Here is a 27269-nt window from a genome sequence, read left to right as displayed (position 1 = left end):
GGGTAGGTCGACTGACGACCTACACCACTGGCGGAAGGTTTGAAAGGGGCTTGAGGTTTGTAATTGTGGCTTAGGTTTGGGTTTATGAAACAGTCCAAATAGTTTATTTTTTGCACTAAAATGGAGTTTGAGGACACATTGAAAACGATTTCCAGATTATCAAAGAACACAAATAAATGACAAAATCGCTTCATGCCCAATAGTAGCACTTCGGGGTGGGGTCTCCTACACACTTGGTATAAAACTAAAAACTACTTAGTCGGGCAGAACATTTGCCTGCTGCGATCTGGAGGTTGAAGGGCGTCTTCCCGCGTGTTTTTTTTTTCAGTAGCTTATTAATTCCGACTTTAGCATCTCCAGCGTGCGAGAGTGAATGTCGATTTCAACTTCTTTCTTCTTTTTTGCGAACTATTACTCCAAGGTGCAAGTGCCGTGGAAAAGTAGTAGCAGTTGGTGAGGAAAAAAACGAGCATGCTTTCGTTTTAATATTATAACGATAATAAAGCATAATTAACGTGCGAGAAACATCATCACGAGGTGGTGTGTGGGGTGTTTGGTTTGGTTTGGTGGGCAAAAGTGGGAAAACCGCGGGCGCGCGCAAAGCCTTAATTTCATGCATCTGCAAAAGTCTCTTTCTCTGTGTGTTTTGTTGTTGGTGCTGCAGCGGCAGCAAAAGTGAACTGAGTTGGGGGGTTGGTTGGCTTGGTTGGCCGGAGCAGTGGCCCAATCCGTCAGTCGGCACCAGACCGTCGTCTCAGCAGTTTGTGGTAACCACAGCGTGGTACAGACCCCGTAGTCCCCGAGCTGGAAAGTGAACGTGATCGAAAGTGTTTGGATTCGGATTGAATTGTTGTTCCGGAGAGGAAAAAAAAGTGAATTTAATCAGATCAGCTCGCGCGCAAGTGGGATTAGCCTAATCGAATCGAGTGCGGCAATCGAAGGCAGAAGAAAGTGATTTTTATTAGCCTAGAGGAACTGGTGGTGAATTCATAAGCAGCAGCTGGTTCAGGAGGATATCGGGGGAGAAACAAAACGTTTGAATTTGCATTTGAGCCGGATCCAGTGCAACAGGACAGCAAACATCCTCATCATGCGGTCAGTACTCGTTCATTTATGGCTTTTTGTTAGATTTAATTTTATTTAAATGCAGCATTTGAGTGTATCTACTTTATATTCCATTTAAACGAAGTAACTCATGCACAGCTTCATAGCTACTGGTTTTCTTTTTAACATTTAAAAACCTTCAAAGAATTCAACCTTCGAAAAGTATCAGTAAATGTTTCCATCGTACATTTTATAATGTAAATAATATTGATATATTAAATTAACAAAACTTACATTATTTAAATATAATTTTTTTCAAGACTTAGCAAAATTTTCAAAAAATTAAAAATAATAATTAGAAAAAAATGCTCAAATATTTGACGATGAATGATCAATTAGCCAATCACAATACAAAAGCACTAATATTTCAAAAAATTCTTATTCTGAAATATTTCTTTAATCTTACTGAAAGTTAGGCGGAGAGCCAATTAAATTTATTGCAATGAATAGGCGAATGAAACTAAACTTTAGAGTAAAGCATGTTGTTTGTGTTCAATGGATGCAATGGACACATTTTTGGGTTTTATTTTTTGTAGATCGCGTACTTTGAATATCGAATTAAAAAATGTCGAGGAATATTTACGGTTTAAAGTTGAACTTCATTTATTTGACACTTAGGTAACTTATTTTTTCAGTATTTCTTCCATTTTAACAAAGTGAGGAAAATATTCAATTTGCTGGAACAATTGATGGGAAATGAAAAAAATATATGATTAAATTGAATTTGAAATGTTTTCAATTTTATCCATTCAGACTTATTTTTATTTAGAGTTATTTATTTCGAAATTGTTTTTTAAAAGTGTCATTTTTCAATCAACAATAAATTTTTCACGAATATTAAAAGTGACACTTAAAAATAGCTTTTCTAAATTTCTTTTTTTAACCTTGTTTACTGGTAATATTTTTTAACAAAAGGTCAATAAAAATATGTTTAAAAGTTTCATAAATCTCTTCAATATCCACGAGGATCATCACCAAATCATTAAATTTCGTTTAACCCTCTACAACCTAACCCCGCCTTTAGACGGGCTTCGATCTGAAAAATCGCCAAAAATCCATTTTTCAACCAATTTTTAATCTTTGAAATGCATTGGAAAGAAGAACTCGTGAAATTTTAAAAAAAATTTAGGGTTGGAAGTTTTACTTGTTTTATGTGACTTTGCCAATGTTTTAAAAAATGTAATTTTTTTAGGGGTCAACTTTGGCTGTGTTTTTTACTAACATTTCCTATGTTTTAAGTAAAAATAATCAAAAAATCAAATCAAATTATTCGCTCTACAGCATTGCCTTGGCGTTCTCGATTGCGAGATTCCTACTCGAAACTAGGTGTTCGAAGGCTTGATTGTTGAGGCAATTGCAAACCTCTTTTTACACCTTAGCTTCCATCCACCCCGGAATTCGAACTGACGACCTTTGGATTGTTAGTCCAACTGCCTACCAGTGACTCCACCGAGGCAGGACCCAGGGAGACGACTCCTACACCTGGACTGAGCTAACGAACTAACCTTTTTTAGGTTAGTCCGGGACCAACATTTACTTCCCTTCCGACGGAAGGCGTGATCAGACAAATCTCGTCTCGAAAAATGCCACCGGGACCGTGTGGGATCGAACCCAGGCCGACTGGGTGAGAGGCAATCACGCTTACCCCTACACCACGGTCCCGAAGTAAAAATAAGTATGCAGTAATTTTTGTAGTGTCCCAGATTATGCCTCTACGCATTTGTTTACAATATAAATGATAATGGTGCCATTCTATAGCAGAAAAAATGAAAAACAAGTAAAAAATTGAAAAAGTTACTGTAAAAACATGAAAAAATTAGATAGGCAAAATGTAATGATAGGAGGTGTTAGAATAGGCCAAATACTACCAAAAACAAACATAACTAAACAAGATAAATGAAAATTAAAATACTAAAAATAAAACAAGAAAAACATAAAACAAGAGAAGTGAAGTTTTTCGTAGAACAAAAGTTGCTCAAAATGACCTCCTGAACACGGGAAAATAAAAATTTTCGAAAAAAAAATTTGGGCAGTAGAGGGTTAAATTACCCAAAACTCAGAATAAATCTAAAATATTCTAGAAAGGACTAATTTCTAAAATCAAAAACAATATTATGACGAAAAAATCAAAGTCAAAGTGTGATTGCAGGGAATTAAAATACACACGGAGAAAAAAGAGTTCCCAAAATCGTGAACAAGCTTTCATGAAAATGGGAACCTCGAATTGATTTTGAAAAACGTACCATGAAATGTGAACACTTTGTTCGTGGTTCCCATTTTCATAAACGCTTGTTCACGATTGTGGGAACTCTTTTTTCTCCGTGCAGTTAAACCTCACATAGTGCGCAGGCGTTACGCTTTGTTTTTCTTCGATTACTCTTACACGACATAATATTTTTGCAATTTTTTTGAAGCAATTTGTTAGTCTTGTTCCAATCTACAATTAGCTTTAAAGAGATTGCAAAAATATTATTTCGTTTTAGAGCAATCGACGAAATACAAAGCGTAACGCCTGCGCATCATGCGAGGTTTAACTGTATGAATAAATAAAGTAAGTAATGGAAGAAAAGTCCTTGCTATTATTTGATTATTAAAAATACATTTATTCATTCTTTTAAAACATTACTCAAGACACTTTTTAAGTCAATTTAAAAAAGTTTTGATTGAATATCTTTTTAAAAAATGGGAAATTCCATGGCTTTTCATAAAAAATCCAATTTTGAAGAATTTCACGCTGTTCGCGAATTTGTGAAAATTCACTAGCCCTATTTATGACCTTTTGTTGAGAACAATTGAAAAGTAAAACTTGGATTTTTTATTTTTTTTTCTGATCATCCCCTTTGATTTTCACCAGGGCTAATCATTTTATAAATTCACTAAGAAAAGAGAGGCCTTGTCATGACAAATAATTTTAAGATTGAAAAAAAATAAACGTTTAAATCTTTTTCAAATACATTATCCGAAAAAAATATATTATTTGAAAACAAAAATTCTAGCTGTCTCTAAAAATAATAATTATGGAACCATAGATTTAATAAAAGTTAACTTTTATTTACATTACAGAACAATTTATGAAAATTTATATTACAGAACATTTATGAAAATTCAACCTTCCAAAATAAAACCTCCCAAATTAACACACATTTTTCCTGTGTATAATGCAGTTATTGAAACTTAAAAAACTAAAACAATGTTTTTTTTTTCATTCAGCGTACAATTTTTCCGGGAAAATTATTCTTCAAATCCCGTGAATTCCCGGGATTAAAAGCACTTAAATTTTTTTTGTGATTTTTTTTGTGATTTTTTTTGTGATTTGGATTTTCAATCAATCAAAACAATTAATCAAATTTGTTCAAGATTAAATAAGTAAAAGTAATTAGAAGCTTTTATTATTGACTAGAAATGATTAAAAATATTTATTGTGTTTACTAATAATGTTCGAAATAAAAAAAAATGTTTTTTTAAATTTTAGATGACTTTAGAATTGGAATTTTTGTCCATAAAATAATTTTCGAATCTGAATAGAGACGATAGCAGCATTAAATTTGGAAATCGATGTACTATTTTTTTGTTCTGTTTCTGTTTTAACCTAAATCAACCAAAAATTTCAAAAGACTGTGCATAGAATATAGCTTCAACAGCTGTCCCAATTCGCTGCATTTGTCCTGCTATATGAAATTAACCTTCTAATTAAAAAAAATATATATATTGAAGAACAAATTGAAGTTATTCAATTATAGAATACTGCCCACCATTGAAAAAACGGCTAATATCCACTTTTGGCAAAATTGAGATATTAGCACCAGGTTGTAGAGGATGTTCCAACGCATCTCCTGAAGCTTGAATTTCACTAAAATAGTGGTTAGATTTGGCTGCCGATGCGAAAAACCAAACGGCTAATATCCCATTCCCTTTTGAAATTGCCGTGGCGAAGATTTGGTGACAAACACAAAAACGCGTTTTTCTCGGAATACTTGATTTGGCATAATAGCCGAATTTTCAATTATGGGCAGAATAGAAAATCTTAAAAGAGCTAGGCATGGTATAGACTAGTACTCAAGTGATCCACTTTTCCCCACCAAATCTGAAATTCCAGACGAAAAAATGTGCCACTTTTTTTATTTCATGAAATCCGAGACAAAATGAAATAAAATATTGGAATTGGGGCATTCTCAGTTACAAAATATTTCCGGGAATTCTGCCCCGGGAATTTCTGGATTGAATGCACTGAGATTATCACATTAAAAATTGCAAAAAGTTTTTTCTGGTAAATGAAGTCGAAGGGATCATCAAAGAGAGAAGGCGTTGAGCTATAGAGATTTTCGAGAGTAAAAAGAAAGTATCCAAATGCGCACTCCCTTCAAGGTGTGAAACCTTTGATAAATGGAGAAATATTGAGTTTGAAAAGATTGACAACTAGAGAGTCGATTGTATAATATTTAAGTTCATTTTTAGAATTCAAAGAGTTGCAAAATCTTTAAACTTCTTAAGGAAAATCCTCGTAAACCAAAACGAAAACATTTAAAATTTTCCGGAACTTTTTAACTCTAAATGTTCTGCAAAAGAATCATTTCACTTTACTGCGGAAAACAATGTAATGATACAATACAAGAAAATGTTGATAACTCATCTAACCTCAAATCCAACGTGAGAAACACACCCAAATTATTTCTATTTTTAACCCAATGCATCACTCTTTCCGCGGATAATTTCCACAATTTTTCCCAACCGTCAAAGTGTGCCAAATGCGTTTCCGAACGGGCCACACTTTTGTGCAACGCGTAACACATGCGTCGTGGTTGTGTTATGTAGGCGCGCTCACCAATTTCGTCAAATTACCGATCTTATCGCACTCAATTTTTTTTTCCTCTGTATTTTCCGGCTACTGCGTGGAAAACCCCCCAAGCAGGCCGTGTGCTTTCAAGTGAGTGCTTTGAACTCGTCATCTTCCTCGAGCTTGCTTTGATCCGACACACGACCTCTTCGGTCGGAGTGGCTTGGCGTCGGCTGCTTGCGCAATTTGCAATGCTGTGAAGCTGCAACAATATTTTCATTGGCGTTTTTTTGTTGTTGTTCAAGAGTGTGTAAAAACTTGATGTGCAACTTGTGGGGTCGAATGTTGATGCATGGTCTTTTTTACCTCCAATTTTTTGAATATCTATGTTATAAATTAAAGATATTCTAGTAAAAAAAAAATCACCTAAAAAATCAGTCTTCAAAAGGTCAAGTAAGAAGGTACTATAGTAAGTGATTCTCAAACCTAAAACACACTTAAATCACGCTGCCAGAGAGTGCTAATTGCCTACCGACGAGCCACGACGTTCGCTGCTTCACCTTCCTCATTCGAGGCCAAATCACTGCAAATCACTTCACCCTTCCCATTATTTGCTGAGGAAAAAAATAAATAAAATAAATAAAAATAAGAGTCGAATTGCAACTGGGCCGTAAACATAATGCTGCCCGCCAACACCGCTTTGGGAGGGGGTGGTGGGTGGGAAAATGAGCAACCTCTTCTGCAGTAGCAGTAGCTGCAGACTGCAGGCAGGTCGAAGAATCGCTGTTTTGTTTCGTTGAACCGAGAAATGTGTCTGGGAAGGTCATTGCGAATTGGCTCCCAGAGGGCGCTACTACTTCTTGGTACTTGCTTGGCTGGGCGATTAGTGCTGGCTTCGTGCTTTTTTTGCTGCTGCTGCTTATGTACTACCGATGAGGAAGATACACCAAGCTGCTTTTGTGGTGAACAGAGGTAGAAGAGCAATTTGCATGAACTATTCAGCTGTGAGTGTTCGCAGATACGTGATCAGATAAGGTTCATCTTTATCTTTTTGAAAATATTATAAATACATCATTTAAAGACAAAATTGAAGAGTGGCAGGTAATCTAAGCTTGGATGTTTATTTTCCATCATTACGGTTTAAATATGAGATTTATTGAAACTTAAAAATAATTTTGCCTTGGCTTAGATTAATTTGCCTTCCTCGCAAATTCAGTTTTAAAGGCTTCCTGTTTATTTTTATTGTGTATCAGCAAAAAACATGCAAAAAAACATGTTTCCAAAATCGAAAACATTGTTGTTCAAATTTGGAATTTTTCTGACGATTTAAAAAAAAAACATTACATTACAAATTCGACAATTACCGGATTAGCTTACAGACTTTCTATCCGTGTACTACACTTAGATAAATATTTCTCAACACCGATCCGGACAAAATCTGTTCAGCCAATTCCAATAAATCAACACAATTTTCATTTCTACGTCCATCCCTACACACAGGCATTTGATCAGAATTCGTTTCTTAGTCAAAATGTATACTTGAAGGCAGTTCTAGGACAGTGGTCAGTTATTGTTATTTGTTTATTTGTATCCATGGAAACGCAGCAAACGCGCATCGACTGGCTTTAATGCAAAATTCTCTTATCATAAGTTATTTACTGAAAGTAATTCATTGATTTAGCTCGTAGTGTACCATGAGAAAAAACCAAATTTGGCTTTAGTGTTAGAGTATGAGCTAATTATGTTTAAAAACAGATGCGATATAGCCTAAACTCAGGTTAGGCTTAATATAGTATGCCAATTATGATTAATTTGAACCTTTTCAAAAATTCAATATTATTTCTTCACAAAAACTGGAATATCTCAGCTCAGAGTTGATGATGAAAATCTTCAGCGAAAAAGTTCCTACAAGATGCATGTATCCTTACAGATGAGGAAATTTTTTTGTTAAATACCGTGGGAAAAGAATAAAAAAAAGGTATAGCAAAAACTTGTATTTTTCGACAGAAAAGCTACCGGGAAAATAACAACAACAAAGGCCAAATCGATAAATTAACTTGTTTATTTGACCATAGACCTTCATTTTATGGTATATGCCATTTGGAATTTCAAAAAAATTCATTTTGCTGAGCAGATTTTTTAAAATTGTCGAAAAAACTGACTTTTTTCAAAAAATGCCCAGGGAACATGGAAAACGATTTTTCCGAAAGTTTTCATGTATGAAAAAGCTGTTTCTAACATGATTGTCCATCATTTAAGAACTGAGCACATTGATTTCCTCGACATCGTGTTTTTGAAGTTATTAAGTTAGGTTATTTAAGTTAAAGTTATTATGGAATCCGACCCACTTAGAAGTCCGCATGTCAAGTTCTCTAGAAAACATGCGAAAAAATAATAATAATAATATAAAAAAATAATCAAATTTAATCAAAAAATGGGAAAAACTTTCATTACATTGAAAATTTTGATGCGTTACAAACAATTTTGTTTATCCATAATTAACAAATTAAGCAAAATTTCATATATCAAGCCAATTTGAAAAAGGTTTTTACATTATGACAGTTATGTTAATGCCGATAATATGTGACACATTAATGAATATATGAAAAAGAAATTCTAAAGTTTTATATCTTGTTTCCGATCTGTGTTCCCAAAATTAAAAATCAACAAAAAGTCCGAAAATGCTGTATTTGATTGAAAAAAAAAAAATGTTATATAATGTATATTTAAAGTTTAAATTAAATTGAACAAGTTTTTTTTCAATGAAAATTTAAATTTTCAGCAGCATTTTGATTCCTCTTATCAATAATATACTAATTTTTCGAAATACACTATTTTCTTAGTACAACAAATTTCAATTATGTTCAAATAAATTATAAAATTAAAAAAATGCATTACAAAGCTCTGAAAAAAAAATTCAAGTGTAAACTTTTAATGATAAAAGTATCGAATTGAATGAAAATTATTATTTTGCGCAAAAAAAAAATTATTGGAAGGGAATTTTTTTATAAGGGATAGAATAAAAAAATATATAAAAATATTTATTATAAGGGATAGTATGAAAAAAACTTCAAAGCTATTAAAAATTTACAAGATTCAATAATTATTCTTTCGGTCTTAAATTAGGCGGTTTGTATACAAAACATAATAGTTTTCTATTAAATTGAAAAAAGCAACTTTTCTTCACAGAAAAGCTTCGCCAAGACATAACGAAATAGGGTCCTAAAGTCATAAAGTAAAATTTGATGTTCAAAGATTAAAATCACGATCAAAATCATTTCTGATCACTTTTTTTTATTTTTATGCAACAAAAAATTGACAAGACAGCATTTTACGATGGATCAGGGAAAAAGCTGTCAAATAGGCCCTTTTCTGTCAAGTATGGCAGTATTTATTTTTTTAATTGATTTAAAAATCAATTTTAAACTCTGTGGTCGTACTAAGGGTCATATTACTAAGAAAAATAAGCTTTATGCATGTGAACAATAATATCAGCAGTTTAATCTTAATTTTAAGACCCAATTCTCACTTTTGAATGCCCTGTTAAAAAATAGTGACCAAAACGCGTCGGTTCCGTTTTAGTACAGGACATCTGCCAGCATCTGTCAGCTGCATGTAAAGGTAGTTTGTCTAGTAAAAAAAGTTGTCGTGGTTGTTGAACCATAGATTTTCAGTGTCATGTTTGCCTCTCAGCGCATTTTCTTTCGAAAAAAAACATAAAAAAAATTAAAAGTAAAAATAACGAGATATATTGAAAAAAAAAAAATTGATTAGTTGTTTAAGACTGGTGAGCAACGGACTCCCGAATATAATATTGTAAGGCTTTAGGACCCAATTTCCAAGACTACTGTTCCGAGAGGAATATTTGAATAGTTCTTTTTTCGAGTGATTTCAAAGTTTTTTTTCAGTAAGAATGACCAAACGCTTATCAGAGTGAGCTCAAATTTGGAATTTAGCCTGGCGTAGAAATCACTGCAATCAGAGCACTCAATTTTGACAATTATTTCGAGACACTTAACTACAATTACATTTTTTTGAAAATGTTTCTAACAGATCCTGGGGAAATAGATATCTACCGAGAAGATGCTGAATGGTTATTGGTTTGCAACTTTTACCAATCAAACAGTAGATTAGAGGTGTTTGTGTCGCTTCTCTGTTAGATTTCTCTACCCTAGCCGAGCGATCTTTGAGGTAGTAGAGAAGAAAACTCTGAAATGAACCACACTAATGCTTATAGGTAGTACATTGTACTTTCCAATCTGTTTACCTGAAATCAAAGAACAGTCAATTTTGTTTTAAACCAAATTCAGTTTATCTCCAGCATTCGCGTAAGAAAGTAGTAAAAAAAATGTCTCACACCGCCAAGGAAAACGTCGAGTCTTGTGGAATTTGCCATCAACCGGTCAACGCCGTGAGGGATAAAACCGTCACGTGCAGTGGTTCGCCAGGATGTGGACGGTGCTTCCATACGTTGTGTGCCGATCTGAACCTAACCATGTGGGCCGCGTTGGCTTCGGACGACGGTTTGAAGTGGTTCTGTGCCGAGTGTCGTAGCGATAAGTCTCCCGAGCAGAAGTCGGCCGAAGTTACGCTGAAGGACATTATGGCGCGAATTGATCGGCTGGAGGCAAAGGTAGATTTAGGGTTCGCCAAGTGTCACGATCAGTTGAAGGATAAGATGGGCAGACAAAGTGGTGTGGCTGGAAGAATTGAGAGTACACGTCCAGCGGAGAACTCTCGACTACAAAAACACTGCTCCTCGGTTACACCTCCATCGACTGCGAAAAATGAAAAAAGATCACGTAAAAAGACGACGACACTACCAGATGATCTTTGGGAAAAGGTCTTCCAGAACTTGAGCGTGCATCAACTGTTCCAGGTTCGTTTGACGTGTCGTCTTTGGAATCGGATCGTTGGGACTAGTTCCGTAATGGACAGGATGGAAATTTGTTTTCCTGAGGACGTCACCCTAAGTAGTGACAGTGGAGAAGTTGGAGCTCTGAAATCAACTCATTATAAACGAATGGTTCTGGATTATGTGACGATAATTGATCCTAATATTTGGTGGCCGAAAGTTTGTGCAAATCTTCACACCCTAACTGTTAATCACTGTAAGGTACCATTAGATGAGTTGCTTCAAATGTTGGAGCAAGCGACGAAATTAAAAGAATTAACAGTTGGTATTTATAATCCTTCAGTTTTACCCAATGTAAATTTTCAGCTTAAATCGTTGGAAACACTAGTACTATGTGGCTACGCTCATCTAACAACTTTGGAGTTGTTCAAAAATGTGTGTACAAGATTAAACACACTTAAACTACCTCTTTTTAATAGTTACATAAACAACAAAGACAAATTGTATGAATCAGCATTGGAATTTATTATGTCTCTCAAAAAAACATTGCAAAATTTGACCGTCCGAGGTGGATCGGATGATTTCTGTAGAAAAATAATTTTGTCTACTAATAATACTATTGCACTAAAGCACCTAACTTGTGAATTGCAAAATAACTCACTTGGTGAACAATACAATCTGAAGCAACCATGTATCGAATCCCTACATCTGACTTGCGGTTACGATATTGTAAGTTTCATTTTTAAATTTGTTTGTATTTCCAGTAATATATTTTATTTACTTTCAGGCTATGTTGAAAACACTGGGGAAAAAACATCCATTGCTAAAGGAACTTGAATTTAACACGCGTTCAATATATAAGTCAATTTACACTTCAGAATTTTTTGAGGACTTGCAAGAGCTGCAATATTTAAAAGTCAATGCTTTCGGCAATTATGGAAAAGCAGAATTTATGTATTCAAAGCAAGAGCTTTGCAGTTTAGTAAGTCTTGATTTTCGGAGACATACACTGCATAACAATTGGCTAAAGACCTTTCCAAATCTCAAAATCCTTAAGCTTGAATCATGCGAAATAGATAGTTGGAACGAGTTTTTTATGCAATGTTCTAATTTGACACATCTTCGCCATTTAGAATTGTCCCATGTCTCATCACGTAAAATTTGCAACAATAGCTGTGTTTTGAAAATAAATCGAAGTTTAAGAGTGTTAAAGCTTGCCGGGTGCCGCATGTCAAAACATTCTATCATTACGGTGTTTGGTGAATGTTCAAAATTGGAAGAAATTTCCTTGAAGGACATGGAGTCAGTCGACGACACTGTTATTATAAAACTTGTGAAACAGTCTGGACGCTGCTTGAAAAAAATCACAATAATTTCGCGCACAATGACGGAGGCTTCTGTTCAAACCATCATCAAGTTTTGTGATAAGATAGAAAAAATCACAATTGAGATACGTGGTGAAATTGCGGATACAGTGGTTCAACAGCTAAAGTGTCACAGAAATGCTCGAGTTAAATTCGGCTATTACGATTTATATGATGATTATGAGTAACAATAATCAATTCTCTAATACAATAATTTCAATTCGAAAGTAATCTGTAAGCATGGCTAAATCTGTTTCGAAATGATAATAAAACAAATATATTTTCATATTATTAAGAATTTTGAGAATCCAAAAATCAAACAAAATCCGAAAAAAATCCTTATCTTTTATACTTAATCTAAAATTAGCCTAGGTTACTAGGAATCTTCGACAGCAATTTAGCAATTTTATACTCTGTGGCACATACTTAATACATGAGCAATTCTCTACGGGATCGGCCGATTTCGCACATTTTTATTTTTGTATTACTTGATTTGGCTAAATCTTTGTGGGGGCCTTCCCTATGACCAAAGAAGCTTTTTTGTGTCATTGGGTCACCCATACAAGTTTCCATACAATTTTGGCAGCTGTCCATACAAAATGATACGTAAATATTCAAACATTTGTAACTTTTGAGAGAATTTTCTGATCCATTTGATGTCTTCGGCAAAGTTGTAAAAATTGTTGAGGACTATTGAGAAAAAAATGGGTACACGGAAAAAAATTACCGATTATCTTATTAACTTTTTTTTTCACAAAAACTGAATTTCCCAAAATACGTTTTTTTATTATTTTCGGGATTTTTTGAAATGATTTAGGGGACCAAAATCCACAACTTTTGAGCCAAAGAGAAGTATGGTCAAAAAATCTGCCGCTGAGTATGAAAATCGTGATTTTTGGAAAAATCAAAATTTGATAAAACATTTTTTTTTGGCTTGACTTTTTCATGAAAAACGAATTTGCAATCGAAAAGTTCTTTACAGATTTTTTGATAAAGCGCTCCGTTTTCAAGAGAAAGCCACCAAAAGTTTGATTTTAGCGAAATATTTGAAGTTTTTCGATTGGTCCGATTTTCAATGTTAAAACATGAAACATTCATGAAATTTTCTGATCTTTTCGAAAAAAGTATTTTCAAAAATTTTGAATCAAGACTAACATTTTAAAAGGGCCAAATATTCAATATAACGCCTTTTTAAAATGATAGACTTGATTGAAAATTTTTGAGAATATTTTTTTTAAAAAAGATCGGAACTTTTGGTGGCTATATCTTGAAAGCGGAGCCCTTTATCAAAAAATCTGTAAAGTTCTTCTCGATTGCAAATTCAATTTTACATAAAAAAGTGAAGTCAAAAAAAATTGTATCAAATTCTGATTTTTTCCAAAATTCACTATTTTTTCAAAAAATCATAACTCAGCGGCAGATTTTTTGAACATTCTTCTCTATGGCTCAAAAGTTGCGGATTTTTGCCCCCTAAATCATATCAAAAAATCTCGAAAATAAAAAATACGTATTTTGGGAAATGCAGTTTTTGTAAAAAAAAAGTTAATTTAAAAATCGGCAATTTTTTTTTCCGTGTACCTATTTTTTCTCAATAGTCCTCAACAATACCTACAACTTTGCCCGAGGCACCAAAATGATCATAAAATTCACTCAAAAGTCACAGCTGTTCAAATATCTACGTACCATTTTTGTATGGACAGCTGCCAAAATTGTATGGAGACTTGCTTCTTTGGTCATAGGGAAGGCCCCCATAAAGTTTTAGCCAAATCAAAAAATACAAATAAAATCCATTTCCGGTTTTGGTAGAGAATTGCTCACATGGTAAAAATAAATTTAAAATCATGAATGAGTTTTATAGAATTGCTGTAATATTTCTGAATATGAGCGTAATTGCTCAAAACTTTGTTTTTACAAAACCTTGACAGAATTATTAATATCAACGTCCAAACCAATGAGTAAAGATCACGAAGGTTGCTCCCCCGCGAAGCATGGTGCCAGTAATTCTATTAACTGCTTCATTTCCAAATCAAGCAGACGAGCGCAATCTCGTCTCGTGATGCTCATCACTCAGGCCAAAATCAGGTGAGCAAAGTCACGAATCTGTGTCTGGTGCCCGTGGACGAAAGGGTTCGTCGCCTGGGGTCTCGGAGATGAGCCAACAACCTGTCCGGGTTTCATGGCTCTCAAATTTGTTCCTCTTTTCTTGTTTCTTTTTGACGAGACTATACTTTCCAGTGCGCTTCTTCGTGGGAGATCTGAGCGATCGTCCAAAAGAAGTGACTGTGAAGGTTGATAAATTGGTGTCGTGCGATCTGGAGCAAGTTTGCGTAATTTCAAGTGGTTGCATTCTTAAATATTGCAACATTGAAGTGATAACGTGAGTTTCAATTGCCTCAACGGCTAACTTACTTGACTTTTCACCTTAAAATCTTCACCAAAAGTACCCATCACTCTGACGTGAGTGTGTGGGAAGTGTCTGCAGGTTGGCTTCTCCACCACGTGCAGACCCCACTTATCGTAAATCGTAATTATGCTCACCGCAAAACCCCCACAAGCATGGGGGGAGCCAACATTAACGACTTATTTGTTTTTTCTGCACTTGTTCAATTGCCATCAGAAAGTCAAAAAGTTCAAAAGGGTCTCGTAATCGCAGTTTACAACATCTGCTTGCAAGCCATCTCGAAACAGGTTCGGAGCGCTTGGGAGCGCGATCGCAGTTGAAATCTCCTGATGATCGTCAGGAGCAGCAGGCTCTGTAAGTCACTCAGTCAGTGGGCCAACCACACGAGAGCCGTTGTAAACGAGCAACCTGTTCGATTTGCGCGGGTAATGAATTGGGTTTGGAGAAAAGTATGGAGCGATGACGGTGAAAAAGTGGTTTAAGTTGCGTAACTTTTAATGTGCGCGCGAGATCGCGAGAAAAGATCAGTTGGTGATGGCCTGGATATTCACTTTTCAAGATTGGATTTTGTCCGATTCTTGCAATTTTTTTAAAACTAATGATGTAATTTGGAAGTCTGAGAACAATCGATTTTTGCATAATTTTCGCAATCTCAATTGAAATCGTTTCCTCTCGAAGCCGAACCTTAAGTTAACCCAACCTAAACTAAATTGCCTTCATTATACACCTTCCTCGCACACACACAAGAGCTCGAGAATTCCAACGATTAAGGGCAGTTCCACAATGAATACATTGTTTATTCATACGCAACAACAACAACCACGTGGTTGCGCAATCCTGAACCGTACCAAGCTCACACGACGAGGCCCAATATGCTCCGAAATCCTGAACGTTCTTCGTGCGACGACCGCGTGCGAGACTTTCGTTCAGGTGGGAAAGAGGGTTGTTTTGAGTTCACATCTAGAGCAATGACTTTGCTGATGTCATTTCATTTTTAAAATAATTATTATTATTCAAAAATAATTATTTCAGCCATGACAAATAAACAACCAACTTCAAAATTGAAAAGTTAAGCCAATAATGAAGCATGCAAAATTCCACGAAAAGCTGCACTTAATGCGTGCAAGCTTTCATTACGTATCATTGTAATGCTCCGTTAGTGCACCACCGAAACGACACATTCACTTTCTTTGCGTATACTCTAGTCGCCACTGGCGGCGGTTGGGTTGGCCTGACAGAGGAGCATAAATCTGGAAAATTTTAATCCCGTAATAAACTCTGCCAATTATTATTGACGGGTTGGCTCCACCTCCAACGCGGCGAGAGAAACATGAAGGATGGTGTGACGGACGCGGCGTAACTGATCTAATTTAAACGTTGAATCGTTTTTTGCATGCTTTTTTGAAGCACTTGCACTTTTTTTATGGGGTAAATTGCTAAAAGTCTTTTAAATTTCAAACATTAAAAGATTTGCATTAATATTTTATATTTAAACAAGGATTAAATTTAATAGAATAAATCTTAAAAAATTATAACTTTGCAGGCAATTGCAATTTTATTAAATTTTTTTAAGCCTCCGAATTCCCCAAAAAATCAGGGAAGGTAAAACAAACATTGACTATAATTTAAATTTGCATTGAACAAACTTTTAAAATCTTTTGTAAACTATTCAAAATACACTGCACCGTGTATTTTTCGGAAACATAAAGATAAAAAAATCGGCAAATAACAGAGAACGGTTTGCAGAACAAGATCCGTTAAAAAAGTATCAGTTTTTGTACAATACATATTTGAAGAGATAAGCCCAATTAATTAAAACAAAATGGGAACTTCTCAAATTTTTTTGGATTTGATTCCCTTTTACACATTTATTTATGCATTTTCAGTCAAATAAAAAAGTTTAAATATTTTGAAAAACAAATAAAAAAATAGGTAAAAGGCTTAAAAAATCACGAAAAAAATTATTTTCATAAATTCATTGATGTTAACCTATTTTTTTTATAGAGGCTGAAACTGTAAGACTAACATTTCAGAACGGCCAAACATTCAATATTACGCTCTTTTGAAATGTTAGTCTTTATTAAAAAATGAAAATATTGCTTTCGAAAAGATCGGAAAATTTCACGAATGTTTCATATTTTTTTCATTGAAAATCGGACCATTAGTTGGAGGAGCGGCCGTGGCTGACTGGTTACGGTGTTCGCTTTGTAAGCGAATGGTTCTGGGTTCGATTCCCATCTGCTCCCAACGAGAAAGTTAAGAACATAGAAATTTGACGAATGACGAATATGAATGAAAAATCAAAGTCGCTCGAGGCGGAGTTCGATCCTCCGTCGTTTGTATTGGTAAGCAAAAAAAATGCTAACCACTAGGCCATGACGACTTGTTGAGCGTGAACTGGAATTAGGAATACTGTTACAGAGAGCGAGTTGTGGCGCTATAACCACGGCAAATAGTGTACAGGGCATTCGTGGAAATACAATGTCCCATCCCATAGGATCCCGGAGTACCAAACCTTCTTAGCATGGTGCTCCCAACGAATACAACCAAATCTCGGAGCGTATGGTGGTGTGTCCCCACGCTTCTTCCTCCCCTGTCGATTCAGAATTGTGTTGTTGTTCGAACACTCTGTGCTCAAACTCAACCCAATTACGAGTCATCTCTGCGATACGGCTTTACGCAGTAGGCCTGGCCGGTTTAACGCTTGTGATGTTTCAATGCATTCTAATGCAATGGCGCACTACAAATGTTAATAAATGACAAGAAGAGTGCTAGGCGTCATCTAACCTAAGGCACTCTCCAGGATCCCTTCGAAAGATTGGCTGCGCTAGGGTCTGATTAGATTAGATTAGATTAGAGGCTGAAACTGTAATTTGTAATACTTTTTGTTTTAAAATTTTGAAAATCGAGCTTTAAATTTGAAATTCAGTTTTTTTTGTTGTACTCCGTCGACTTTGGCCAGAGCCGAGGAACAAAAACTTTTAATAAAAAGTGTACTAGTCTAAACCTTACTTATATCTGTGAAATAATGATTTCATGCAAAAAAATCAATATACGAAAATAGTGTCGCATCATAGATTGATTAGTGATTAATTTGCTATGTGCAGTTAAAAATATGACCTATTTTAATACACTCTACTAAATACCCTCTACAGCAATTTTTTTTTATTTTTCCTGTTTTTGGGAGGTCTATTTGAGAAACTTTGGTCTACGAAAAAAAATACTTCTCTTGTTTTATTAACTTTTTTTGTTGTATTTTTACTATTTATATTTGCATTTATCTTGTTATGTTTATGTTTGTTTCTGATAGTATATGGCTAATTCTACCACCTCTTAGCATTACCTTTTGTCTATTTAGTTTTTCATGTTTTTACAACCACTTGGCTTTTTTTGCATGTTTTCCACATTTTTACTCTAGAGTGAAACCAAAGGCCGTTGCAAATATTTTTTGAAGTTTATGTCGCTCGACTATGGCAGAAGTCGAGGGGGAGAAGCAAAAAAAGTATAAAAATTTAGTCACATGCTCTGGTACTAATATTTGAATGAAAAAAGTGTTTTGAAATAAAGTTTACACCTGCTCTAAATGTTTTGCAATCATTAGTTTTCAAAATATCTAAATATTGACGAAATATTTTTTGGCAAAGTTACATTGAACAAGTCACAATTCCTCAACATTTTCTTAAATTTAAGAGTTCTTCTTTCAATGCTTTTTTATGATCGAAAATTGGTTTAAAATTATTTTTTTAATAAATGATTAGATTGAAGCATGCCTAGAGGCTGGGTTGGGTAGAAGATGTTTAACTAAAAAAATTGTACGTTTTTTTCGAAAATACAAAAAAAAATCTGAAAATAAAGCATTTAATTTTTAGAAAACCTTTGGTTTAAGGATTCAACGTTTTTTGCAAAGCCTCATTTGCAAATGTTAAAAAAAAGTATTTTTCTTAGGTCGACGATTGCCGTATAACCTTCTTTGAAATTTGAAATGAGTATGCATTAATTTTTGATTTTTGACACAATTTCTTACAACTTAAAACTTAATGGTTTTAGTTTTTTTTTAAATTGAAATTTAATTTGAAGAAAAAAAGATAAGAAAACGAAAAAGTACCTACAATATGATAGAAACAACAAAAAATATACTCATTGGAGCCTGTAGGAAAAAGCACTAAACCAGATTAAAAATGTAATCAGAAAAAGATGAAACCAAAGAAGTAATGTTTTTATAGAACAAAAAATCTCAAAATTTTGGAAAAAATTGGCAGTAAGAGCAATAATTTGATTGTCAACAAACTTCCTCGAGCCATCGGGATTCAAGTTCTAGGGGCTCCAATTAGCGAGATTCGATTAATGAATCGAAAAAAATCGGATGTCACGGAAACCTTTAGAGCTTTAGAGCTCGCGAATTACAATTCACTTAGAACAGGAGTATTTTCAGAGAAAGTATATGATTCTGTTCTACAATGTTTAAAAAAATGGTTTGAATCACTCCGATCATTATAAATTGACACAATGATGAAATTAAAAAAAATATATCGAATATTTAAAAAAACTCGCATTTTACATATTTTGCGGTGAATATTAACTGCATCATGACTTAGGAATTTCTTACTGAGCCTTTTTTGTTTAAAAAAAAAACATCGCTCCAGTTCAATTTCCTTATGGAAACCCAATTTAACAGTACATTGGTTGTATTGAGAAATCAGAAATTATAAATTTTAAAGAGTAGTGAATGAAAATTGGAAATTTTCACAATGATTTTAAATGTCTTGTTTTTGGAACAAAGTTGTGTCCAGAAGTCAAATTTATGAAAAAATAATTTCAATTATATCTTTCAATATTTTTATTGCTTGTGTACAGTTACTATCCTAAGCTGATACAGAGAAACCTCTTTTTACGCGGTGGCGTTACGCTTTTTGTTTCGTGGATTTCTCTTAAACCCTTCAATATTTTTGTAAGCTTCAAAAAGCGTTTTGTAGATCTGAACAAAACCTACAAATTGCTTTTAAAAGATTGCAAAAATTTTGCGTCGTTCCAGAGAAATTTACAAATTAGAAAAACGTAACGCATCGCGTAAAAAGAGGTTTCCCTGTACTACTTTCAACATTACGTCAGCTGTGTGCTATCTTGTGACATAGACCATTTTGGTCGAAAATGAGTTAATGATGACGTTTTGCTATACTTAACAAACACTACAAGATGCTTTAACCCGATTTTGGGAACTCGCTTCCGTTTCCCGGATATCGCAATGCACACTTGTGACATAGACCAATTTATCATCAAAATGATCGTGCACACTTGTGACACGTCATACATGTTGTTGGAAAATGTGGAAACAATTTCTTGTTTTTCACAAATTTATGTTGATACACATTTTCTGAAGGCAATGCAATCTTTTGTTTTTGAAAATATACTGATTAAGTCGGTTAATCTATTGATTTAAGCCTATTTTAGTTTGTATGGGAATTCTGTGCACACTTGTGACACGTAGTACAATTTTACTTTCGAAACACACTTGTGACACGTGCTTTTCAGATTTTTGATTACATAATTTATTGTATCTTTTAACTGGTGTAACCAAATTGGTTGAAACTTGGAGCGATTGTTAAGCGATAGTATACGAACCGATTGCTTCAAAAAGTTTGACTCTATCATTCATAGTTTTGAAAATATGTATCGTCAAACTTTAAAAATCGATTTTCTCGAATAGTACTAAATGGTCGTTGTCACAAGATAGCACACAACAGACGATTAATTAAATAAAAAAGTTACAAAACGAACTTCTGACTAAAATTTATACAATGATTCCAAAATTGTTCCAAATTGCCAAATCCCCCCAATAAAATCACCCTCACTGCCCACTTGAGAGCAGAAAAATTGCACGCGGAGAAAAAACTTTCACTCGCTAGCTTTTTTTTTTGCACACTCTCATTTGCCTCCCCCATCACAGCCAACTTCGATGGGCGCTCGCAGGGCAGCCATGCTGTCGATTGTTTAAACTTTTTAAGCCCGCGCAATGTGTGGGTGGGTGGGGGGATGGAAAAAGGAAGTTAAGCTAACTAGTTTAAAACTAGATCTTACGAGTTATGTGAACGCAAACTCCGTCTGATGTCCACAGGTTCAATAAAAATCGTACGATCGTTAAAGCTAGATGATGGCCGTAAAAGATGTTAATTCGAAGCACAATGCGGGAGCAGCCGAAAAAAAAAACCATCGGTGGTGAATGGGCACGGGCCTCATTAGGGTGGTAATGAGGGGGGATTATCTGATTGATCAGAAACTGGGGTCCATTGTCTGACTGAGTTGATTATGCGTTTATGAAGATGTTGTTAGTAGCACGATGTGGTTCCGGATTCGAGATTCCGGAGGAAGTTTTCGGGGATTGTTCGTGGACGCAATGTTTCCGATAATGTTTATGATTGTTTGATCTAGTTTTAGATTTTTACCTCAATAGTTCCACTCAATGATTTGAGTCGACATAACAATCTTTTATATTTGATTTCTTCTGTTGTGATCTTTTGAGCTTAGATATCAGTCAAGTAAATCACGGATATAATACCTGAAACCTTTACCAAGCTCAATCAAAACACCTATAAATCAAACGTAGGTTAAAATATTTGCTTCCGTGCCAATGCTTTTACCAAGGCGATTTAATGATAGCGATGACAGGACACTTCCTTCTACAACCTGCATTTTTCCTTTCAGGAATCAATATATCAATACTTTCAATATCTGAACTGCATTCACTATCACCGACAACAACAACAACATAATAAAACTGCAACCGAAACAAGAGAAAAAATAACTAACCACCAGCCAATTCACGCTAAAATCATTCAATTTTTCTTCTTTAAAGCTTTTTTCCTTCTTTCAATCTTCAATGTGCCATAATAAGGCGGAAAACATTTATCATTTCAGGCCCCAACTCGGCTGGCCCCGGCGGTTTCGTTTTGCCCGGCTTTTCCCACTTTATTATTATTTAATAGCTTTTCCTGCGCTGCAACTCTTGTTTTTCCCCCCTCATTTTGCTGCTGCCGTAATCGAGGTTTCGAATTTCGGTTTTAGTGTCACTGTTCGGACTTGTCGGAAATTTACAACTTGTTGTTTTCCTCCTACTCACACTACTCACGCAGTCATTTTCAAACGCAAAAATCGTGTAATTCAGCTGTCCAAACATGTCCGTTTCGTTGATTGAAGTGCGTACTCGAGAAGTCCAACCCAGCCCAGCCCACACTTCACTCATTAGTGAGAGTAGTCGAAACGAAAGTGAAATTAATCCGCGGCTCAAGTTGGCATTCCGCAGGTCTTAGTCCGGTGCGTTTAGGCGGAAAATGATGTTTGAAAAGTGCGCGATTTTTCGCGTAAATTTAATTACCCAGAAGCATGTGTGCGATCACGTTTGTGTGAATCTTTCTTTCACTCTCGTGGGGGGGTTTGGGAAAAATATTGTGCAAATATGCCAGCGAAAGTGAAGGTGTTGAAAGATGAGCTGTCTTCACGGAGTGCTGATGTTAATTGAAATTTTCCCATGTTTAGAGGCAAGCCTCTTCGTTTTTTTTGTCATGAAACTTGAGATAATAACTTCCATTAAGATAACTGTCTCAATGGTTCGCACCTTTGTACGGAAGTTGCAAATTAAGTTAATAAGTTAATTAGGATTTGCTCTGATTTTCATCCTCATCAACAAAAACTAGCAAATAAATAAATCAGTATCAAACATTGGTTAAATTCACACTAACTAAATAATAAGGTTAGAATATCTGAGCAATTCTTTACGAAATCAGCCGATTACGACTATTTTTATTTTTGTATTTTTTTATTTTGCTCAAAATTTTTCGGAGCCTTCCCGATGACCAAAGAAGCTATTTTGTGTCATTGGTTCACCCATACAAATCTCCATACAATTTGGCAGATGTCCATACAAAAATGCTACGTAAATATTGGAAAATCTGTAACTTTTCATAGAACTTTCTGATTAATTTTGTGTCATGGTCAAAGTTGTAGGTATGGTTGAGGACTATTCAGAAAAATAGATACAAAGGACAAAAATGCCGTTCTTTTACTTATATTTTTAACAAAACCTCATTTTCCCAATATCTGAATTTTATTTTGATTTTCGAGATTTTTTGCTATGATTTAAGGGATAAAAACCCGCAACTTTTGAGCCATAGAGAAGTATGGTCGAAAATGCTGCCGCCAAGCTATGATTTTTTTTTGAAAAATAGTGATTTTTGGTAAAAAGGGAAATTTTATTAATGAAATTAGTTTGACCTCATTCTTTTTCATTTAAAATTCAATTTACAATTAAAAAATACTTTACAGGCCCCGTTTTCAAGATTGCAATTTTCGTTTTTTTTTTAAATATATTTTTAAATAATGATCATGAGTGACCATCTCCGAAAATTTTTATTTTTTAAAGTTAGGAAAATTCAGTTTAGAAAATCTCACCCAAACAACCCTCCATTTTCTAATGTCGATATCTCAGCAGCAAAAAATTTAATATTCGTGATATTTGCCTATCTTTTCGTAAACAATATTTAGAATTTTTTAAATGAAGACTAACGTTTCAAATGGGCGTAATATAGAATGTTTGACCCCTTTTTCTATTTAATCCCGATTTTTTGTCAATAATGGACCGATTTAAAACAGTTTTCAATTAACACTTGTAGCACCAACGGGGTTAAAACTTACGCGAAGCACCAAGGGGGTCAAAAAAGTTGGAAATGCAACTTCATCCGGCTGTATCTCGGCAAAAACTCAACCGATTTGGATTATTCTTATTGCATTCGATCCGGAAGAATGTCAAGAATCACTTTCAACAAGGTAGATCCAAAACAGATGCGTCTACTTTAAGTTATAATAAAAAAGGCATTTCCAACTTTTTTCAGACGGTTGTATGCCCTAGTAACATTTTTAAACTTACAGGTTTTATCATGGTTCTGAAAACCCTGATACGGCCGAAATAGGCTTTTATGGCCTACTTAAAACCTAAAATGTTGCTTGGGTGAGCCGGTGAAAATGCATTTCCAACTTTTTTGACCCCGTTGGGGCTACAAGTGTTAACAGTCCTACAATCTGATTGTAAAAAAACTATGTTGTAAGTTATTTTGTAGTTTTGAAGATACAAAAATGCCTGTAGCAAAAATCTTGATGCAAAAGCTGTGGTTAATGTGCTCCGTTAATGTTTAAACTATATGTATAGAAATCCCAAAACAGGATCAAGTATTTTATTTCATTATTATATTTTCAAATATTAGACGTGGAATTTAATTCTATACTCATTCAGGCTGTAAAAAAAACCAAAACGATATTTTTTTTTCATTCTGTTGCATAAAATAATATTATATTTGAAGATCAAACTTGAAATATTGAAAAGGTTTAAAAGTAATCATTGCAATCTTTCAGAGAGCAAATTTTAAGTTACACGAAATGTTCAATAACAATAATAGTGTGCGAATATTTGTTACAATTAATGTACCTTGATCCTCAGATAAGGAAAAAAATAAAATTTATATAGCCAGCCAAGGTTCAAACATTACAAAGATTTTAATATAATAAAATATACTACACTCTAGTGCAATTAGTTTTGAATCATTAGTCAAATCTTTTTCAAATCAAAATCAAATTATTCGCTCTACAGCATTGCCTTGGCGTTCTCGATTACAAGATTCCTACTCGAAACTAAGTGTCCGAAGGCTTGATTGTTGAGGCAATTGCAAACCTCTTTTTACACCTTAGCTTCCATCCACCCCGGGATTCGAACTGACGACCTTTCGATTGTTGGTCCAACTGCCTACCAGCGACTCCACCAGGGCAGGACCCAGGGAGACGACTCCTACACCTGGACTGAGCTAACGACCTAACCTTTTTAGGTTAGTCCGGGGCCAACATTTACTTCCCGTCCGACGGAAGGCGTGATCAGACAAATCTCGTCTCAAAATTTGCCACCGGGACCTTCTGGGTTCGAACCCAGGCCGACTAGGTAAGAGGCAATCACGCTTTCCCCTACACCACGGTCCCGGCTCAAATTAAATCTTTTTATTGACGCAAAAAACATGATTAAAAACACATTGACGGCATTTTATATTGAAAATTTACAAAAACTCAAATGATTATCAACCCAAGAAAATGCATTTAAAACTACTTTGAGTTCTACTTCTATTGATTTTTTTAAATTAAATAAATTTTTGCCCCTTGATTTTCCGAGACAATATTGGAGGATATTGAATATTCAACGGTCTTAGATAACACTGAATTTTTTTTTCGGATGCTTTAATTTTCAAGCTTTGTTTTTTTTTTTGAAGCTGTTTCTCAGTAAGATGTTTCTCAGTAAGTAGTTCTCCTGCAACGAATTTTCAAATAAAAAAAATGAAGCTGAAAAATAGCCAGAGTTGCTTTCAATCATAAAATCGATATCTCTTTTAAAATAAAAAAAAATAAAAAACATGTAGCAAAACAACGTGACACATGTTTGATTAAGATAATTCCATAGCATTTAAACCCATATTGGCAGGGAATTCACTAAAATTCAATTCCGAATAAAAAAAGTGGTTGCCACTTAATATCTTAAAGTCCCTCAAGATTGTTCCCTTTTAACCCTGACCCCAAACAGATTCTTGCGACATTAATAAAAAAAAAATAAACTGTCTAATTAGTTCCATTACTTATCATCACAAAAAAAAAACAAATTATGAATCACAAGAAATTTTTAAAGAAACATTTAAAAAACAGATATATTAATCCTCAGAATTTGATGAAATAATGTAATGACTTTTTTAATGTATCTAAATTTCAATTTATTAGTAAAATAATGAAAATAAACCATAATTCTCTAAATTTACAAAAGTTTCTGAAATTTATGATTTTTTCTAAGATAATTTTCATCGATTAAAAATTAAAACGAATTTTATATTTTTTCTCCTTTTCCTTTTGATTTAAATTTATAATCTTTAAAATCTTTGTTGAATACTACATTTTTTAAAATAACCATGTCAAAGAAATTTATATTAGACTAACCAGAAAAGTTGCCTCAAACATATAACTAATGTTCTCAATCCCTTCTCCCTTTCCACAGACTCTTCCTGTGCGGTGCCGTGCTCCTGTGTGCGGTCATCGTGTCCGCCCAGCAACAGCAGAAAGCCCAACAGCCTCAGCAGTTCAGCAATGGCCACACCTCATCGGAGGAATCTAGCCTGAAGGACTCTGCGCCGGCCGCCGCCGGTAACGTCCAGTACCGCGCCCGCCCTTCGTACTCCGCCCAGTACAGCTCCGAGGAAGAGGAGGAAGATCCCCAGCCGCAGGTTTACACCCGCCGCCAGCACCATCCCCAGCAGCAGGACAAGAAGAGCAAAAAGGTCGCCTACTCCAGTGAGGAGTTGGAAGTTGAGGAGGAACCCGATCGGCTGTCCCAGCTGTTGGAGAAGTCGGACTTCCACTGCAGTGGACGAACCACCGGATACTATGCCGATGAGAGCTTAGGTTGTGAGGTGTTCCACTACTGCCAGGAGAACCAGAAGCACTCGTGGATCTGCCCGGAGGGTTTCACGTTCCACCAGGTGCACCTGATCTGTATGCCCCCGTCCAGCGATAACATTTGCGATCAGTCGTCCAAGTATCACTTTGTGAACGACTACCTGTACAAGCCGATCAACATGGAGGAGCACATGTCGAAGCCGAACGTGACGCTGAGGTAAGATGTGGTTGACCCTTGTCTGATTTAAGGATATCTTTACGGTCACTTTTACTTGCAGATACTCCGAGCGTTACTACCCGGAGAACTTTTACGTGGACGAGCGCAACTACGACTACGAGCGCCAGCAGCGCGTCCACGAAGACCGCCGCACCCCGGTCCAGCAGACCAAGCAGCAACAGCCCTCGTACCACGTGCCCCAGCAGCAGACGATCCGCAAGCAGCCCGTCTACCAGGGACCGACGACGCCCTCCTCGTACCGGATAGTGTCCCCGGCCAGCCCGACCCACCAGAGCGTGTACCGCAGCCCGGAGGAGATCAACATCTCGCTGCAGCAGAGAAGGCCCACCTACACGCCTACTACGCAGCGCTACGAGGAGGAAGACGAGTACGGAAGCTACGAGCGGAAGTAGGCCATGACGATAGGAGCGGTCATGTAATGTGCCGAGAAGGACAGTTTTAGGGTTAGAATTTAATGATTAATGATTCTAGTAGCCGTAAGCCACCCCAGGAGCAGCGCAGTTTGAGTTCTTTTGCCATGACACCGTAACTGTCACCTGCTGCTCCATCTGTCAACCTACAATTTTCCCTTCCATTTTTCCTCGAACCTCAACGCACAATTTTCACTACTTTTGCAGTGACTATTTGTTGTAATGTTTTTGTTTATTGTACTCTATCGAACCAACTACTAATACCGTTTTAAATAAAGAACAGTAGTTTATTATTTATTCTTACAAAAAAAAGACATCCGATTGTTTCATTTGACCTAACAGTTGTGAAAGTCCCTACCGCAATTCAAACACAATGCTGGGAAAAAGCAGCGTTGATCTAGTTGGCGTGACAGAGGCAAGGTCATCGCAGTAGGGTTTGACACGGTGCACTTGGTCGGTACAGTGATATTGTTTTGCAAATCTCCCACACCGATTGCGGAACGCTTTGGCAAAGTGAAAGTAAAAGTTGGTGCAGCATTAATGGGGGTGTTTTGCCAAAGGGGGTGACATTGAACGGAGATTTGGTGCAGTTTGAACTAGGTTTTGCTCAAGTGACGAATGTGGTATAATATAAGGTACCTGCTGATTTTTTTTAAC

The 27269-nt window shown here is 35.4% G+C and overlaps 1 protein-coding gene across 1 annotated transcript; it reads left to right on the top strand.

The window, feature by feature from the left end:
- Positions 1-385: 385 nt before the first annotated feature.
- LOC120427506 (uncharacterized) lies at positions 386-27269 on the top strand. The gene is made up of 3 exons (XM_039592366.2): positions 386-1095; positions 25567-26181; positions 26243-27269. Exons 1-3 carry the CDS (start codon positions 1091-1093, stop codon positions 26592-26594), a joined length of 972 nt encoding a protein of 323 aa, XP_039448300.1. The 5' UTR covers positions 386-1090; the 3' UTR covers positions 26595-27269.

The sequence above is a fragment of the Culex pipiens genome, chromosome 3 (genome assembly GCF_016801865.2).
Source record: "Culex pipiens pallens isolate TS chromosome 3, TS_CPP_V2, whole genome shotgun sequence".
NCBI classification, from domain to species: Eukaryota; Metazoa; Arthropoda; class Insecta; order Diptera; family Culicidae; genus Culex; species Culex pipiens.
The sequence above is the reverse complement of the archived record's forward strand: the minus strand, read 5'-3'. Positions and strand labels throughout refer to the sequence as shown.